The 17,729-nt window shown below is 46.7% G+C and overlaps 1 protein-coding gene across 7 annotated transcripts in view; it reads right to left on the reverse strand.

The window, feature by feature from the left end:
• The window catches only part of LOC142902128 (ral guanine nucleotide dissociation stimulator-like), a 37,993-nt gene that overhangs the window by 918 nt on the left and 19,346 nt on the right, over window positions 1-17,729 (reverse strand). For 5 of the 7 annotated variants that reach the window (XM_076046970.1, XM_076046969.1, XM_076046967.1 and 2 more), the window contains 15 exons: window positions 8,252-8,556; window positions 7,322-7,399; window positions 6,059-6,252; window positions 5,584-5,708; window positions 4,873-5,088; window positions 4,623-4,726; window positions 4,259-4,343; window positions 2,573-2,650; window positions 2,209-2,295; window positions 2,087-2,119; window positions 1,736-1,857; window positions 1,243-1,338; window positions 934-1,147; window positions 752-826; window positions 146-484 (listed from right to left, as the gene is read on the reverse strand). In XM_076046970.1, coding sequence (XP_075903085.1) covers window positions 146-484; window positions 752-826; window positions 934-1,147; window positions 1,243-1,338; window positions 1,736-1,857; window positions 2,087-2,119; window positions 2,209-2,295; window positions 2,573-2,650; window positions 4,259-4,343; window positions 4,623-4,726; window positions 4,873-5,088; window positions 5,584-5,708; window positions 6,059-6,252; window positions 7,322-7,399; window positions 8,252-8,556 — 2,151 coding nt within the window. The remainder of the gene's footprint in view (window positions 1-145; window positions 485-751; window positions 827-933; window positions 1,148-1,242; window positions 1,339-1,735; window positions 1,858-2,086; window positions 2,120-2,208; window positions 2,296-2,572; window positions 2,651-4,258; window positions 4,344-4,622; window positions 4,727-4,872; window positions 5,089-5,583; window positions 5,709-6,058; window positions 6,253-7,321; window positions 7,400-8,251; window positions 8,557-17,729) is intronic. The other 2 variants (XM_076046964.1, XM_076046965.1) reach the window with 2 other exon arrangements.

Raw genomic sequence — 17,729 nt, forward strand, 5'->3', positions numbered from 1 at the left:
ATCATCATCATCATCATCATCATCATCATCATCATCATCATCATCATCGTGGAGGCAAAAACAACTTCCATCTACAGTTTTCACAGTGTACTATGTGAAATAAACTGCAACAAAACGGAAAAAACGCTCTGCGTTGGCGACTGACCAGGATGCTTTTGTACATGTTGCCGTTCTCCACGTCCAGGCTGACCCTGATGATGCAGCAGTCGTCCACCTGCTGGTTGTACAGCGGCAGCGACAGCGTGGAGTAGTTGGACACGGCCGACACCGAGCGCTTGTGCGAGCGGGAGGCCGACAGCGGCGTAGAGCAGGACACCGAGGACGAGGAGGCGCTGCTGGAGCCCGACGCCGAGCCGGAGCTGGAGCCCGTTCCCGACGTGTCCAGGGACGACAGGGACGTGCACTCCCAGAACTGTAGGGGGCGACGTGGGTGAAGGTTGAGTGGAGGGGGGCCGTGAACGATTTGCAAAAATGGAGTCTTCATCTTTATCAAGTTAGAGTGAGGGAACATGAATTGCAGATTCAGTAAAAGCAACATTAAATCCATCACAACTGTTACATTTGCACTGTTCTTGTTACACTTGCAGTCTGTTAATGTGTCATTGCACTGTGGCATCTTCTCTTTATACGTTTGACCTATTTTTTTTCTGTGTCAGGTTTAACAGCCACCTGTCATCTTAACAACTGAGACTCTCCAAGTGCAGGAGCTCATTTCCAACATTGCAAAACCAAGAAAAAAATCAAACTGTACCGTTGAGGTGGTGTCTGCTGGTGGAGCGTCCCTCCCCAACGCCGACACCGTCAGCTTCACAGAGGGAGTCGACGTCTAGAGGAGAGAAGAGGAGAAGGACGAGGGTGAGAAGGAGGAGGAGGCTGAACTGTCAACAAACAGACGGCTCAAATTTAATTTTTTTTTTAAATTCCCATCCTCACTTTTCTTTCGTGTCCCTCCGGAGAGTCGGACAGGAAGCTGGCGTTCACGTCCTCCAGGTCCGACCCGCTGGAGCTGACCGAGGTGACGCTGAGGGCGTCGCCGCTGTCTCCGCCACCGCCGCCCCCCTGGTAGGGTCTGTAGTGCGAGTGGTCGAAGGACTTGGAGTGGGAGCCTGGGCCGCCACCGCTGCATCCGGCCTCCGTCAGCTGCCGACTGCACGGCACAAGACGACAGCGGGTCAGAGTGAGTCGCTGACAGAGAGCTGTCAGAGAATCAGTCAGTCTGCGGGACGTGGCGGCCAAACTCACTCGCTCCAGCGCTTCATGATGCCTCCGTTCTTCTTGGCTCGGAGGGTGTTGCTGGCCGACTCCGACAGCGGCTCGATCTCACAGGACAGATTGTAGCTGAGGAGAGAGAGGAAGCAGGACGTTAGAATTTTATCTTTTTGTTTTTATCATTTAGGATAATTTTGAAACCTCCTGGCATCAAACACGTGGAAAAACATATAAAACTGTTTTTGGATTTGACTCTGAAGAAAAAAAATCCCCTTTGCTTTGCTTGAACTACAGGTTTGTTGCCTCGCGTCCTGTTAATTTTGTTCTTTCATCTTTTGTCTCCTCTCTTATTTACTGCAAGCCTCTCCGGGAGAAGGCTGTCGATATTAGCTTTGTAAGAAAGAATGTGACTCGTGATAGCGTTGTTCAGCTCGTGGTCGCTCATAATTTAATAACAACAGAACAATTGCAGCCTTGAACAACAGACAACAAGTTGTTGATAATACATAAAAGAGAGCGGACTGACCTCTCGGCCTCGCTGAGCTTCTCCACGCCTGCGAACCACTCTCTGAAGTGGCTGTCCTGAGTGAAACTGTAGTTGTTGGAGGCCAACTGGAGCAGCTTGATCTGAGCGATCACCTCGAACTCCTGCAGGCAGGCGACAGGAGGAAAGAACATTACTGCACCATTCACATCTTATCAAGAGGATAGAAAAAAACATGACTGCTTTTACAAAGACACAAATCTGTGCTGCTATTTGTAGGAAAATTTCCCTTCATGAAGGCCGAAACCTGCATGCATGTAGGAAGACTAAAGAGGTAAATACTGAAGAAAAGAGATCTTTACGATCACTTTAAGATAATAAAAATGTAATTACCTTTCTCCTCTTCTCAAAGTTGATCAGACCACCCTGCAAAAGAAGAAAGCAGGACTTTTGAGATCACGCTGACTAAAAAGACTCAAGTAAACAGCAGCAGAGACGCATGTGACATGTCCAACCTCGGTGTAATCCTTCATGGCAGTGTCCATCATCACAAGGTCCGTCAGGAACGTCCCTAAGTAAGGGATTGTCCCCTGCATGACGCCCTGTTGACAGACAGACAGACAGACAGACAGACAGACAAGGGATCCATCAGTGGACTAAACATAGCAGCTCAAGTTGAAAACAAACGTTTAGAGAAATAAATGGCAGTTGTCAAGGGTTGCTGGAAAGTGTGTTTGTCCTCATGTGGCCACTAGAGGGGGTTTTTGAGCACAGAGTCAATGCAGCAGTTGACGAGGAGCCACCCCTGTGTAAGACATGCATGAGTTGGGAAGTTCCCTGAAGAACCAGCTGTTGTTGGGGGTAGTTTCCCCTCCTCACCAGGTCTCTCTGCTGCTGGTGTCTCCGCTGAGCTCGCTTCGGGTTCAGCTCCAGGGTGGCGAACTTGGAGGTTCCTTCCTGCAACGTTTAAAAAACACCCAGTCAACCACAGAAGACAACAGTCACTTCAGAAAGTGTGTACTCAAACATGCACTTCTGTAAATTAGTGATTTCTGGTGTCACAAAGGGTGAGGAGGCTGCAAACAAAGGGCTAAATATGATTTATTTTTTTTGGGAGATCTACAGAGGCACAATTCAATATAATTGGCCATGCAAGTCTGCCGAGTCTTGGATGGGAGATAAAGGCCAGAACATTGGCAGATTATGGGACCTTTGAATATGATTCTCATCTGGATTCCTCAACTTGCCCACATGTTGGACTAAAACCAGATTATAAGAAAAGTTTCAAAGCGATATCTGCTAAAGTTTAGAAACAAAAAAAAAAAAAAAAAACCCATATGAGCCGCTTCTGAGAAAGAGGGCGAAAACTCTGCCTCCTGTTCTCTCCGTCTCTCCCCCTCCATCACATTCCTCAGCGTGAGGTCATGTTTCGGGGGGCCCTGGTGCAGCAGCCTGCGCAACTCGAGCTGACCGAGTCAAGTGAACGCAGCCTGGCCGCGAAAGATACGGCAGCAGGGAGGCGCCGCCCCGAGAGACATCAGACCGCTGCTGTTATCTAGCGCTGCCGACGGCGTCCCACTCCCCTCCACGTCAGCGGGGATTCCCTCAGCGGGGGAGAGAGAGAGGGAGAGAGGGGTCGCTCGCTTGCTCTGACGTCAGTGAACTGCTCAGGTGTCCAAAACACCAAGCATCTCGAGGAAATATGAACGCGACACAATTTTGTGTGTGTGTTTGTGTGTTTGTACACACAGCATCTCACATATAACAATGTAATTGAACTACAGCAAAGCAGGTACGATTGACCCGCACATTAATGTAATTTCATTATCAATCTCAATTTATTAAAACTAGATCATCCTCGCACCATTAATTATTGAGAAAAACCTCCATAGAGGGCACATTTAGCCCTCTGTTTGCAGCTGTCCTTGTACCAACAGACCGCGAAAAAAAAAGAACCCCAAAAAAAATCGACCGGCATCGTCGCCTCTCATCACTTCACTCTGTATATCAGATTATATATCAGACGGAGTGAGGAGAGGACAAGGTACAAGGTGTTCCTCCTCCTCCTCCTCCTCCTCTGTCCTTCCTGCATGCCTCTGCTGCGGTTGCTGAGATGAGACAGAAGGCAGGAAGTGCCCAGACCGAATGGGTCGCTGATCACACGTCCCCGCTGCCATCTGTTCCACTGCCAGCCGCTCGGGTTACATAACTCACACCAAGGGATCTTAATGATAAGGGGGCGGATGTGCGCATCAACGCAAAGTTGCAGTTCGGCTTTTGGCGGTCAAACTGCGTCCCGGTGTCATTTCATACGTGCATGTCCTTCAAGTGAGGGGTTGATGTGTGGGAATCAAGGACACAAAATGTCACAGCAACCAGACGCATATAAAACAAGCTGGTTGTGGTGGGGCTGACTGCTGATAAACCAGGATCCATCGGGACTATTTGCCAAATCGAGGGACAAATATTTAGTCCGTGAACGTGAGAATGCAGTCGTCGGGGCGTCAGGACCAGCTTCTCCTTATCCAACCAGAACTGTTTTTCTGTATGGTGTGAAGAACCTACCTTGACCAGCAGCTCTCGGCTGAGGGAATAGTTGTTGTCGTCGGAGAAGATCTCGGACAGCTCGCGGAAAGTGCGAAAGCTCTCCCTGGGTGAGAAAGAATGAAGAAAGTGAGAAAGAAAATCTGAAAAAAATCTGAACTAAGCACATTATAACCATTATTAGCCATGCATAATAAACTACAGTATATACAAAAAAGATCATTTTAACCAGGAAACGGCCTATTTAGCCCTCTGTTTGCACCCTTAAGCTAAAATGCTTTTTGTCAGAAGAAGAACAGGAAGGACAGACTACCTCACTTAGGAGTTCACTGAGAATATTTTGCATATCAGGGGACCTTTGATTTCCTTTAAAGCAGAAACGTACCGCGACACCTCCTCCCAAGTCCTCTTCAGGCGGTGGATGGCGTTGCACTGCAGTGCAGAGAGGATGGCCCTCAATGAGGAGAAGTTCTTCAAGATCCGACACTCCTGGATGGGAAATAAACACAAACCAGAGTAAGAAAACCATACAAAATGTGGCCAATATGATTTTATTTATTTATTTTTGCTAACAACACCAACGCTCTGCTCTGCTGCTTGCAGCTGCAGCTGCTGCTGCTGCTGCTGCTGCTCACCCGCGCCACGTCGATCCAGCGCTCCAGCAGCCTGGCCCTCTGGTTGGCCTTCAGCGTGGGGTTGCTGAGGCAGGTGGTGATGACACAGTTGGTGACAGAGTTGAACTGGGCCACGGTGGCTCTGATGGTGGGAGCCAGGTGCTCCTTCCCCTTCTTGTCCCGCTGGGACCAGATCCCGCCCAGGCAGTGGTAGGGCACCACCTTCTTGAACAGATCCTGCCGCCGACACACAACAGCAGCTCAGACATGATGACGAGTCTTTGCAAGCCGTTACAGACACTAAAGCTGCAGATTTGCTGCTGTTGTTGTTGTTTTGGCTTTTGTGCCATTTCTATTCATTTTGTCCCATACATATCCAATCTGTACTAATGTCTCATCATAAATCCAAGGAGCACTCTTTAACCTACAATTTCCAAACAAATCATAACCCTAACCAAACCCTACAGTGGTGGAAAAAAGTTTTGCAATTTGTTTTTGCACTTTTTTTCCATCACTGTAGCTGCCTAAGAACCTCTCACCACTGAAACGTCACCAAATAAACCATAACAAAGACTTGAGAGTAAATACTTGCAAATTCATTTTTAAATTTATTTTTATTTTTTAAAGCAGTGTGGTTTTTCGTCTAATATGCACTCAAACTACACTGTGACCTCCAGTGGCAAGTGAAAACCCCTCTGCAAGCTGAGAGGAAAAGGAGGAAAGCGCACTCACGGCATCCATCAGCGTGAACTGCTCTGCCACCATGATGGGGTCAAAGGACAGGAAACTGAAAGCAGGAAGCTCGTCCTCGAAGCTGCTCTCTTCCTGAGTGGCGAAAGGGCAGCCGATGTGTTCCCCTGAGGAGAGCAGAGAAAGAAAAACCATCTCACAACACTGCCAGGACTCAGTCAGAACTCAAGGCAGCTCCCTTCTTATCACCCCGTCTGATGTCAAACTTCAAAAATCACTATCAACAGCGGCGCTGATACCAGCGGCCGCCGTCTGGCCCCTTATCACCAGCACAGCCAAATCTCTAGCAAGTATTCATCGGCTGACAGTTTGTCCGCAGACGCTGGATAAACGATGCACGCGCAGACTGCCTGTGCTTCTCAGAATCAAGACAGGAAATTCCTGCAGAGGACCCCCTCCTGGTCGGGGGTCCTCGCTCGGCCCTGCTGTCCCTCTCCTGCCTGATCTGCCTTCATACCATCATGATCAGGCTCACACTGCTGTCGGCGGTGGAAGTGGGCCAGCAGGTTGCGGGCGCGGCGCTCCAGGTCCGAGCCCAGGAAGTGGCGGTGAAGGTAGGACAGCAGCTGGTGCAGACAGTCGTAGTTGGGCGGGCTCCAGAAGTCCTCGGAGTACTGGTCCAGCCACGCACCCAGGATGGATGAGACGGTGCTGCAGCGCAAAGAGAAATGCGACATGTGAGGATTTAAACAATCAAAAAAAATTCAATATACAGAATGCAAACTGGTGGGCCGGATGTAAACCGTAAAATTGGCTTGTTTGCCTGCGGAGGTCTCGTTCCATAAGTAATTACAGTCGCTGTGTTTCCATGACACTTGTGATTTGTAGGTGTTTCCATTGAATGGTGTGAAGAGCATAAGCTGTAACTCTTGTCAAACTTGTAGAAAATATTCCATCTCCAAACATAAGGCACAATTTTCACTGGTCAGTGGACTGGTCACGTGACCCCAAACATCACGTCCGCTGAAATAAAAGTGTTTCCATGACACTTTTGTGATATCCCTCTATATGGATACGTCTGAAAAACCACTTCATGAGAGCATCAAAACCTTTTAGCCAATTTGAGAGTTTTTTTGAAATTTGAAACAGTTTTTTATTGCGATATTCAGGTTTTGCGCAATTCTAGCGGTCATGGAAACGCAGTAAGTGTAAAACATGACTCATCAAGACTAGCGAGAAACTAGACTGAAACATTAAAACGAAACAAGGGGGCACAACCCTAGCAATGCTGTTGCTAACACAAACATGCTAACCAGTGCACTAACACAAACAGCATTGCAGCTGTTCTCAGTGCTTGAAGGTCGCGGTGAGAAAAGAGTATGTGAAGGAGTGTGAAGGAGTAAAGAAACAATGTGAAGTAGCAAACATGTGAAAGCTTTTAAAAACAAACCTGTTTGTTCAAACAGAGCAGCAAAGCCAACATCTTTTGTCAGTTTGAGGTTCAAGGTACGAAGGGCGGTGACGACTTTCACTCCCATCTTTGATTTATTGTGTTTTTTACTTGCTCTTTTTGAACAGACTCAACCTCTGTGTTTCATCAAACTCCCACGGCAGCGCCCGGACAGACTTATGGCAAAGAATAATTCCTCTCGCTCTGATGGTGATCTGTTGACCTGGGGTGTGTTGGGGTGGGGGATGGGTGGGTGGGGGGGTGGGGAATTTGGGTGGGTGGGTGGGTGGGGGGGGTCAGGATGGGATGGAGGTGATTAACAGGACTCACTTTCTGAGCTCCGTGCAGTCGTCCTGGGAGACCCTGCGGTGATCCGCGGCCGCTGGGACGTTCTGGAGCCTGGCATACCTGGAAGAGGCAAAACAACAGCGTCACTTATTGACAATCAAATATCGCTCATTGAACAAAAAAAATATCTACACTACCAGTGAAAGGTTTGGACACATATGGACCACATATCTAGGTCATATATATGATGTCTTCAGTATGTACCTACAGTGTAGAAAGTAGTAAAGATAAAGAAGAAACAGGTGTGTCCAAACTTTTGACTGGTAGAGTACACATATATATACACATACATATACATATATCAAATATCTTGAACTTGGAGCTTCAATTGCATTGTTCTGAGGAATAAAAAAGAGCAGCGGTGACTCGGCCGGATTGTTCGCTGTGAATAATTAATGACCGATGTCATAAGACACGAATATCTGTTCAGGTTTCTGTCTCGTGAGGCTCCACTTGCGGCTGCCAAAACAGGGGGCAACATTTCAGGAAATGGTGTTGAATCGTCAGGGGACGTCAGGATCGTCCTCTGCATCCTGACTGTAATTTATTTAGTGGACGAAAACTGCAGACTCGGCTCTCGCCTTGCGTGTGTGTGGTGTGTGTGTGTGTGTGTGTGTGTGTGTGTGTGTGTGAAGTCTGCAGCTCTCATCTGCTTCTTCACATCCCATTCAAAACTGTACTACTGAGAGGAGGAACTAACCCCACAATTATGCATCTCTCAGGTTTTTTTTATTTAGAGTTCGTAATTCATTGCATCTTCATCAACATCTAGTGCGAACTACAACAAAGTACTGTTGGGATAAAATAATAATAGGAAGGGAAGTGATTGTGGATTTGCTTCGTGCCAAGGGTTACATCATAAGAGATGACAGCACAAATCAATGTCTATATGGACCCCCCCCCCGACTATACCTGTTGAGCAGCAGGTCCAGCACCTGCCTGGTGGTGGCGAAGGAGCGGTAGGTGCACAGGAAGATGGTGACGTAGGTGGAGTCCTTCCCCCGGAACGCCGTCACCATGTACTCCACCAGCCTCTCCAGCGTGCCGGCCTTGATGGTCCGCACCTTGCACGTCTCGTACAGGCTGAGGGCGGCGTCCGTGTCCACGCCCAGCCACCGCTGCCCCTTACTGGCCGACTGGTGGAGCTGCACCTTCCTCAGCGTGATGGTGAAGATGGCGTCGTCCTCGGCCTCCTCGCCGATCTCCTGCGTCGAGCTCTGCCGGGGGGTGGGGGGGCAGGAGGAGAGGGGAGACGTAAACAATTAGCCTTGCAACTGGGACCGGGTAGACTTTGGTGGAGGAGTGGAGATGCAAGTAGAAAAGCTCAAGATGCCCGACGTCTCATTTCGGGGGCGGAACCCTGTAATTAGGACCATGTGTGTGACCCAGCAGCGCTCTTCTTTTTTTGTTGTTTTTTTGGCCCATGACTCTCGATGACTCACGACTCGGTGAATCATGAGCGTGGACGTGCACAAACAAACAATAGCTTGTTACTAAACAGAGCTTGCTGGATAACTGGCACTACAATACGAGCTGCGGCCTGTGTTTAGCACACAGGGAATTAGCACAAGCTGCTTGCTGCATGAATGGAAGCTCTGTCAGTTGCTGCGTGTCACCGCGCTTTTCTTTTCTTTCTTTCTTTTTTACCCCCGTCTGCAACGTCAAAACCCCAAAGTGCAACAAGCCGGAAAAAGAAGACGGCAATGTTTGTCACTTCAGCTCTCATCGAGGCTGTCAGCACACAAGGAAGGAATAATTCCCCCGCAAAGCTAAATCCCACTTAAGGCTGGTAGGCAACATTAAATATCTGGTCGGTCGCTGGCAAACAAAGCCGGATTAACTCGGGGCTGTTACAGAATTTAACAAGATGTTAAAATCAACATTTTGTCTCAGGTAAAGGAAAGTTCAATCCACAAAGACTTTGAGCTTTGAAAACAGTCGACATCAAGTGTTTGTCAAAGACAAACCATGCCGAGGATCAACAGGGGCAAAGCCAGCGTTTACTCTATCGATTCCACTGCTGTGGTCACATAATGTGGTCACACTGCTTTGCATTTGCCAAGTGTCACTATAAAAGTACATGTGAGTTGTTACTTAATGTAACTTTGCGAGAGAATGATATAATCAAGCGTGTACGCACGCACGCGCACACACACACGCACGCATGCACACACAAGTCTGTATTCTGTGTACCACCTTGCTGAATGTTGAACTTTGAACTGTAAAGGTACATGGCCCTCTGTGTACATTCTCCTGCTAAAACTTAACAGCAGCACATTCTCAGCGCGCTGGTCTTTGTCTTACAGGCGGCTCAACACATTCAACCTGCACAGCAGCAGCAGCAGAGCAGCTGTGGTGGGACTCACTCAGGGTGAGGCCTTAATGAAGGAATGGTATGTAATCTGAGGTGGCACAGTCATTTGTCAAGGCCCCATGAGAAGCATCCTTGAAGGATTAGTCATCACCAACACCACCACCACCATCATCATCATCATCATCATCATCATCAGGCTGAGTGCCAGCCAGTATGGAGAGAGAGAGAGAGAGAGAGAGAGAGAGAGAGAAAGAAGAGAGAAAGACTATCCTTGTTAGAGAGAGACTTGAATTAACGCCACTGTGACTGACAGACTGTCTGTTAGCGGCACTTTTTCTCAAGGCATCACAAGCGGCTGGAATTTAAGAGAAGAAGATGATGATGAAACATCAAGCAACGGCAGCAGAACCAATGGAAATGCCGCCGGATAAGATAAACGTCCCGGCAAACACAGAAGCACATATTCAGTGTGAGACAGTCGGAGCGTTCACTTCAGCGCGCCGCGCTTCAAGCCACAGATCTGGGCTGAAGGTCGGCTGGGTAATCAATGAAATGTCACGCTTGTGCTTTGGCGGAAAAGGAGCCGGTGAATGTGTATGATGTCACACACAAAAAAACAAGATTAAAAAAATTTATGACTTGAGATGGTTGAAAGGAAAAAACGTATTTTCATCCGTAAAAACTAGGCGAGAACAGCCGCGCTGCCTGAAAACACAAATCTACTGCTACTGGATCAATGCTTCCAGTCACCAGAAAAACATTGACTTCGGTTATCCCAGCGCGGCAGGGTTGTAGTGAGATAAATGGGGTCCTGCAGTAAATCCAGCAGAGCACAATGGCTGAGGTGTAACTGCAGCGGAGGGGCTTGGCGGCAGCAGAGGTGCTTATCAGCCCAACCGCAGTCTTGACGCCACAATCGCTTCAAAACTCGGAAAAAAACGCGGTGCTCAAGGGCAGAGACGAGTCCCAAAATAATTCTTCTATTCATTCCTTTGTTGGCTGGGACAAATGTTGCTGCTGCTGCTGCTGCTGCTGCTGCTGCAGCCACAGTGGCCCAGTGATCAATACTTGGAAATAGGTGGAGCAGCCATGTTCAAGCGCAGCCCGATGACTCGAGGCCTTTGCAGACTGTGGGTTTGTAGTTGGACTTTTCTCTGTACAGCCGGGATCTAAACACGCTACTTAGCACACTGTGTTAAAGATCAGAGGATATCAGTCACAGATTTTATACCAAGAAGTCGTGAAAGGGCCTCCAGCAGCTGGATGACCTGGAACATTGTATTATGAATTTAATACGGTAGTAAGTAAAAGTCCCTTTTACTCTTGGAATAAACAACTATGCTACACAACAAACTACTACACTACTGGTGTGAAGTCTGAGGTGTACAAAGTTACATAATGATGAGGATTAGGACATACATACAACAATATAAGATGTTTGAAGTATCAAAATTGGGATTAAAAAAAAGAGAGACAAAGAGTGAGTTCAATGTGGGGAAATGAAATATGTTAAAAAGTTAATGGATAATGGGGCCAAGACCAGGGAAGCAGAGCACATTGCGGTATTCAATATCATATATATTTTAACATGCAAATCAAACCTGAAGTTTTCCTGGTCATATTTGTGCAACCTTAGATGACGTAAACGATTAAACTCCAGCTGAGAATTTCTGGCATCCCACACCAGCCTCCTCCTCCACAGTCACGACTTATCACAAATATATGTTCACCCACTCCATCCTGACCACGACTGTACATGTGGTGCCAGGAGAGACAAGAAAATTTCAGCAGAGAGTGTTTTTACGCAGAAGAGGATGAGGTAGAGGAGAGTGGAGGTGATTGATTCCTTCACACGAGCCTCAGAGAGAGTGGATGAGATCCCCCTTTGGGAAGAATGTATTTATCTGTTGTTGCTCTTACATAAATTCAGTCTGGCAGTTTTATTGCAAGCATGTTCAACCAGATGGCGATATGGTATGTATTATTTAAATATCATCCGTCTCAAAACGGCAGCACAATCCCACTTTACGAGCACTTCTTTGGACAATAAATACTTAAAAGTCCATTTTGTCTTTAATCTAATGTAGGATTTGCCTGTCTTGGACCAAATGGAGAAGTTTGGGAATACTCACAAAGTGTGCAGGATTGTCTCCCTCTCATGCTAGCCAAGCTTTCAACCAGAAACGCATTTCTTTTTTTTCTTTTTTTTAATCACAATTTCTGCTTGTTTTCAAGGGTTCGGCGAACCACTGTGACCTTTTTTCTGCACTCTTCCATGAATTACTATTAGTATAAGTTCTTAGGCAGATGCGGATATCCACCAGCCATTTCACGCAACGCTGGTATTAAAACCAACGTTTGGCATAAGAAACAGTGGATTTGTTCAGTCTGATCTGTGGTTTCTGGAATTTACTCAGTGTTTGTGCCACCCGTTTGTCTTTCCAGGCTGTCGTTTCAATTAAAGAATGTCATTTTCAAAAGGCCCAAACTGACCTCTTTTGTCTAAAAAAAACAAAAAAAACAAAACACAAACAGTCAAGCAGTCAGACTTCTGTCCGGTTGGAACAAGCCAGTGGTTAATCCACATAAATCCATTCACTGGATTGAAGTGAACATTGCCAAAAGCTGCTGGACGGAAGATCAGAAGGAATCGGAGGCCTTTCTGCCAAGGCGCAAAACCAACATGTAGATGGGAGGAGTCTGTCGGGGTTGGGATGTTTACACCAGACACTTGGGTCAGGATTCTCACAGTGGCTCTGGGTTTCTGTTTCTTGCCTCACTGACCAACCTGTTCAGTCGATAAATAGCAACATGGATATTCTGACTAATAGAGAAGGATTGCCAGACCACTGAAAAAGACCGAGGATGTGATCTTTTTGGGACGGTACTCTATGGACCACAAAATGACGCTTGCCAAGGTACTAATAACTGGCTGAAATGTCAGCAGAATTTACATAATACTTATACCTGGTGACAAACCTCCCATGTTGATATTTGCTAGTGTGTCGTCTAAACAAACATGACCAGCCGGTACAGACACAGATTAAAGCAAACACACATGGACAAAGTCAACCCTGGACTGGAGCCAAATCCCCTCAAGGCCAAACAACTGCTGTGGGAGTTTGTTCCAACTTTCAACGACAACAAAATCACCCCCACCGTCCTCCAACACCTGTCTCCAGAGCCAAGGTCCTCAGAGACCCTGAGAAAGTCCCTCAGAGTGCGCCTCTAAATGTAGACCATCACTGAGAGGAAAGAGAAAAACCCGCCCCCAGCCAACAGTCAACACCTAAATAGAAGCAACAATGGGGCGCATCCATTACAAGCCTGTAGCACGAGCCAGTGACTTCCCCTGGATAACAATGGTTGCCCAACAAGGCGCTGATGTCGTTTGGATGTGGGGCCAAAAGGACTGGATAGAAAAGAGGGTGAAACCAACCTTCCAGCTAATAAATCTGCGCTTGTATGTTTCTACCAAATAAAATGCAGCGAGACAACAGTCTTTTCATTCCACTGCCACTAGTCAATCCGACTACCTCGCAAATGCTCAGGATACTTCTCTAAATCCAGGGCCAAAGTTCTTGCCTTTGTTTCTGTCCCAGAAAGAAACTGACATGAACAAGATTAGCCGTGAGCCAGAAGAACTGCTATTTATTGGGGAATGCTCCTAAATTCACATTTTCTGCTATAAGAGTCATCAAAACTAAAACTGAATCCAGACTGAAAGCTTGGACAGGAGTGGCACTGACCTCCTACCTTGCCTTACACTGGGAACCGGAGCTGTTGTAATGTGTATTATTGGCACAAGACAGCAGCTAAACTGGCTTTGTCAGCTGTTATCAATCACCAACGAGCACGTGTGGAGTTTCATTAAACCTCTAATCTTTCAATGGATTGACTGGGATTGAGGGCAAGAACTCCCCCAAATTCATCCTCTTGTCTTGTCTTACTGGGTTCCCACTGGTCTCCCGACTGGTTTTCCACTAGTTCTAATAGTTTTGTGTATGCCCGCCGAAGGTCATAGCCAGACTGAACGTGATCAAAGCAGCACCGGCATTAAGAAATCGGTCAGTGCTTCGCAGGCACCTCTCAATTTCACTGCGGATGATGGCAAATTGCAGACAGCCACGCTTTGCTGCTGAGGAGGGCAGTTTGAAATGGCCAGGAGCAAGAAGGAACAATAACGCTGTGTGCCAAGTAAAGACTTTGCGACCACGTGCACTGGGATAAGATGACCTTGCTGTATCAAATCACAGCCTTCCTGAGCCTTTACTAGACATATGTCCTACTTACCGTACCTGACTCAGAAGGGATCATATGCACAGGAGGCTTCCCGACAGAACTTTACGTCTTTCGCATAAGTTTCCGTTTCTCCTATCTGGGTTGTTCAGGACTTTGACTCAGTGTCACTTTAAAGGAGTCCGGATTGAAAAGAAAAGGTCCAGTCGGTTCACCTCCCTCAACCTCTCTATAAATACACGTTAGCCTCCGTGCTCTTCTTTTGTAGAGAGCCAGTGCAGAGTGAGACGATTTAAGTATTATTCCAGACGTTCGCAGGCCTTTGAATTCCAGCCACTGTCTGTTTTTGTCATCCAGTCGGCCGCTGAGCTCCAACACTCCACAACTCCACTTAAAATGAACAACGGAAACAAAAGCCCTTCTGTACCAAACCGGACAATCCAACTGCCGTTTCTCAACAACACTTGCTGCCAAACCTCTGCCAGCGTGTCTGTTTTTGACTCTAAACCTTAGATTGGAACCCCCAAGCCCCCGCGGCTTAAACTCACACTGCTGTTCACCATGTCCTGACGTGACATCTCCTCCTCCGTGCGACTCTGATTTGTTCTTACTGTAAGTTTTTAATGTTCAGCAGCGGCCACATCCTTTACAGTAGATCTGGGTCACACAAGATAAAAATACCTGCAGCTAACACAAGGAAACATTACACCGGTGTTATGCGCTGACCTGATTTCACAGCAGAATTATATTTGATTACCTATAATAGGATTGTGGCCAGAGAACGAGGATGGAAAGCAAGGAAAGCTAGAATGTTTCATGGCGCCTCCGCGTCAGTGGACCATCGATTGTCTCTAAAAAAAAAAAAAAAAAAAAGACGTAAACGTGACCAGAGCCGGCGAGACAAAAGTAGCTCTTGTTGTCAAGAGTCAGAGCTCATGTGGGAGTCCGGGATCTGCGGCACTCTGGTGTTCTGCACAGTTGTCGGGCCGATCACTGACAGACTGAGCCGAGAGTCCGAGGGACGTCTCAGATGTTGTCAATGAGCAGCAGCCTCTCATCTGCTCAGCGTCGTTTCATGTCGGTTTGGCCTCTAATCCCGCTTCCTGACGGACTTGAGCTTTTTAAAAGCGCTCAGACCTCTACTACTAATTATGCCTATTTTTAACTTGAAAGTACTTGTGTGCCGTCAGGCAGCAGCTTTGTACTGCAAAAGCAATGTTTATCCAGAAATCGCAATCGCACTTGAACTCTGTTACATAAATGTGATCCAAACCTGAAGAAAAGAAGGCTTGCACACACAATCATCCAGTTTTACAACAGCCGGGCTGCACAGTATTGCTGCTCACCGCTGCTCCCACCTCTCACAATGAGCTGGCAACATGATCGGGCCATGTAGGTCCCGCTGGTAACAATGTGTTGTGAAATCCAAACCGTTTCAAGCAAAAGAGCCTGGTGCATAAAAGTTACATGATATTTTGTTTTACAGATGCGAAACAACAGGCAACCTTTAAAATCTGGCCTCTTTATTACATCAAAGAACATTTGATGATATGAGAACCTCACTGATACCCACTGATTCCTCTCCCAGATTGTGACCTCACCACCAGCCAGGTGTTGGTTCCACCCTCTCATTAGCAGAAGGCTAAACCCAGTCTTTTTGCAGGAGACTGTAAACACAGTGCTAAATCTGCTTCTTTTTTTTCTGGAGATCTATAGAGGGTTTTCCGGATAATAAACTGTGCAAGGCTAGTGGGTGATAAATTGGCATATGTAAAATAATTGTACTATCCCGGCAGTGAGTTTCAGCATGCTAACTGCAAATGCACAGATCTTTTTTGGCTCTTTTTGAGGAAAATAATTAATCCTTAAAACAAGGTAAAATATTAGCACATCTTTGTAGTTTTCTAAATGTTGGTGCATAATTAAGCTCAAATCCAAATAAATAATAGAGACATATATAATAGGATAGACATTGCATTGTTTTGGTGGTCTGCATGATTCAGTTTTGTACATTGAACTTTATAATTAAGCATGAGTTGAAGCAATTTTGCATCTTGTTGGGTGTCTGAGCAGCAAACTTCCATTTTCAAAGCTCCCTTCTATACTAAGATGCTCTAATGACTGCCGACATGGAGAAGCGGGGATCAACTCCAGTTCGGATTCCAACCCAAACTGACCCCACGTCAGCCACAACGACCCTCTGCGCTGTTACCGAACCGCAAGCTTGAACAACACACAGCGTAGCCTTTGAACTGGGGGGTAGAGAAGGGAGGCAGTGATGGAGGAACCCCTCAGCCTCTGCAGGAGAGGGATTAAGCGTTAGGTAATTGTGTTAGCACACAGGATTAGATTAGAGCTAGGAGATGAGGCAGAGCACTTTAGCTGGAGACGAGAGACCACGTCGCTCGGTCTTCGTCCTCCGGGCTCCGTTCGACAAAACGTACAATTCCTAACGACGAGCTCGTGATAGATAGTCCGACCGAAGGGAGCAAACAAAAACGATATGTGGCTGCACACACAGCAGAGACCACATCATCTCCATGTGTTGTCAATTATGATACTGTACTCTCCCAACTCCAGGCCTTACGCCAGAGCGATAAACACGATTACTCATCCTCCGCTCTTATCTGTTCGCAAGACATGGGAAGAGCTCGGGGCGGGCGTGCGCTCTAATTTCAAGCATTGAGAAAGGGAAAATGATTTTCGACAGACAATGGGAGATCTGGAATAAGGGGTTGGGTGGAATGTGGTGCAGTGTGAGAATGAGGAAGTGGTGTTACGGATATTAAATCAGTTGAATTAGCAAATTAAGTTTTATAGCCCAGAGAGCAGAACATCAAGAACACTTTTTATAGCCACGTGAGTGGGGCGGTTTCAAAATTCTATCGCTTGATGTTCCGCCGCTCAGGTCACCACTGAAAATATCTCAAGCCTTCAAACGACTCTTAATAAAAAATATGACTTTCTGTTTACTGATTACCGTATCTTTCTTGCCATCGAATGACAAAAAAAAAAACACTGATCGACACTCTAATAAGCCAGGGCATTTGGAAATATTTCCAGCAACTACACCTCGTAAAAAGTCAACACCAACAATATTGTCTGGCCTGGGGAAGTGAATCGTTTGGCAGAAGAAGCTCCACTTCACAGAAAATCGGAATTGCAATAAAGGACGGGGCTAATGTAGAGATTGAATCATCTTGGAATATGTCTTAGTCCCACAGAACACAGCAATAGTGTCCTGTACACTGCAGTATGACAATGTGGTACTTTCATTATAACCAGGCGAAACGCGAGTCAATAATAGAGATGTGCAGGGCTCCTACCGGACGCCTCTTCATTTCAGTCGTGAAGTGAGTATAAAGCGTGCGGAGGGAGGAGTGGCAGCGACAGGCAAACTAAACAGGACTTCACAGTCACACGGCACCGTTCGAGTTGGTTTCCATCGTTTGATCGTTATTGTTCTATTATTACTGTTCTCACAGCGAGCGACAACAAAGCACTTTGATGATCTGGTGAGCAGCATGTGCTCAAATCAGATTACAAATGCAGGATTACAAGTGACTTCACGATGACTAATACGATCCTTTATTAAGTAAAAGGCCATAGTGGACATTTTAATACGTCGGGTTTGTATTGTATATATTGTTGAGAACCGGAGGGACACTAAAGTGACCAAATAAAAGCGCAGGGGAAAGATCTGGAATTGGAAGCGTGAATGTATCTCAGCACGAATATGTCTTGTCTCTTTTCGTTCTGATCCAACTCAACACGACTGCAGGTGAAATCAAACCGCATTATTCCATCATCGCACATATCAACTCATTCCGAATCATC

Source organism: Nelusetta ayraudi, unplaced genomic scaffold, assembly GCF_046127955.1.
Source record: "Nelusetta ayraudi isolate G7.1 ecotype Tasmania unplaced genomic scaffold, CSIRO-AGI_Nayr_v1 ptg000092l, whole genome shotgun sequence".
In the NCBI taxonomy this organism is placed as follows: Eukaryota; Metazoa; Chordata; class Actinopteri; order Tetraodontiformes; family Monacanthidae; genus Nelusetta; species Nelusetta ayraudi.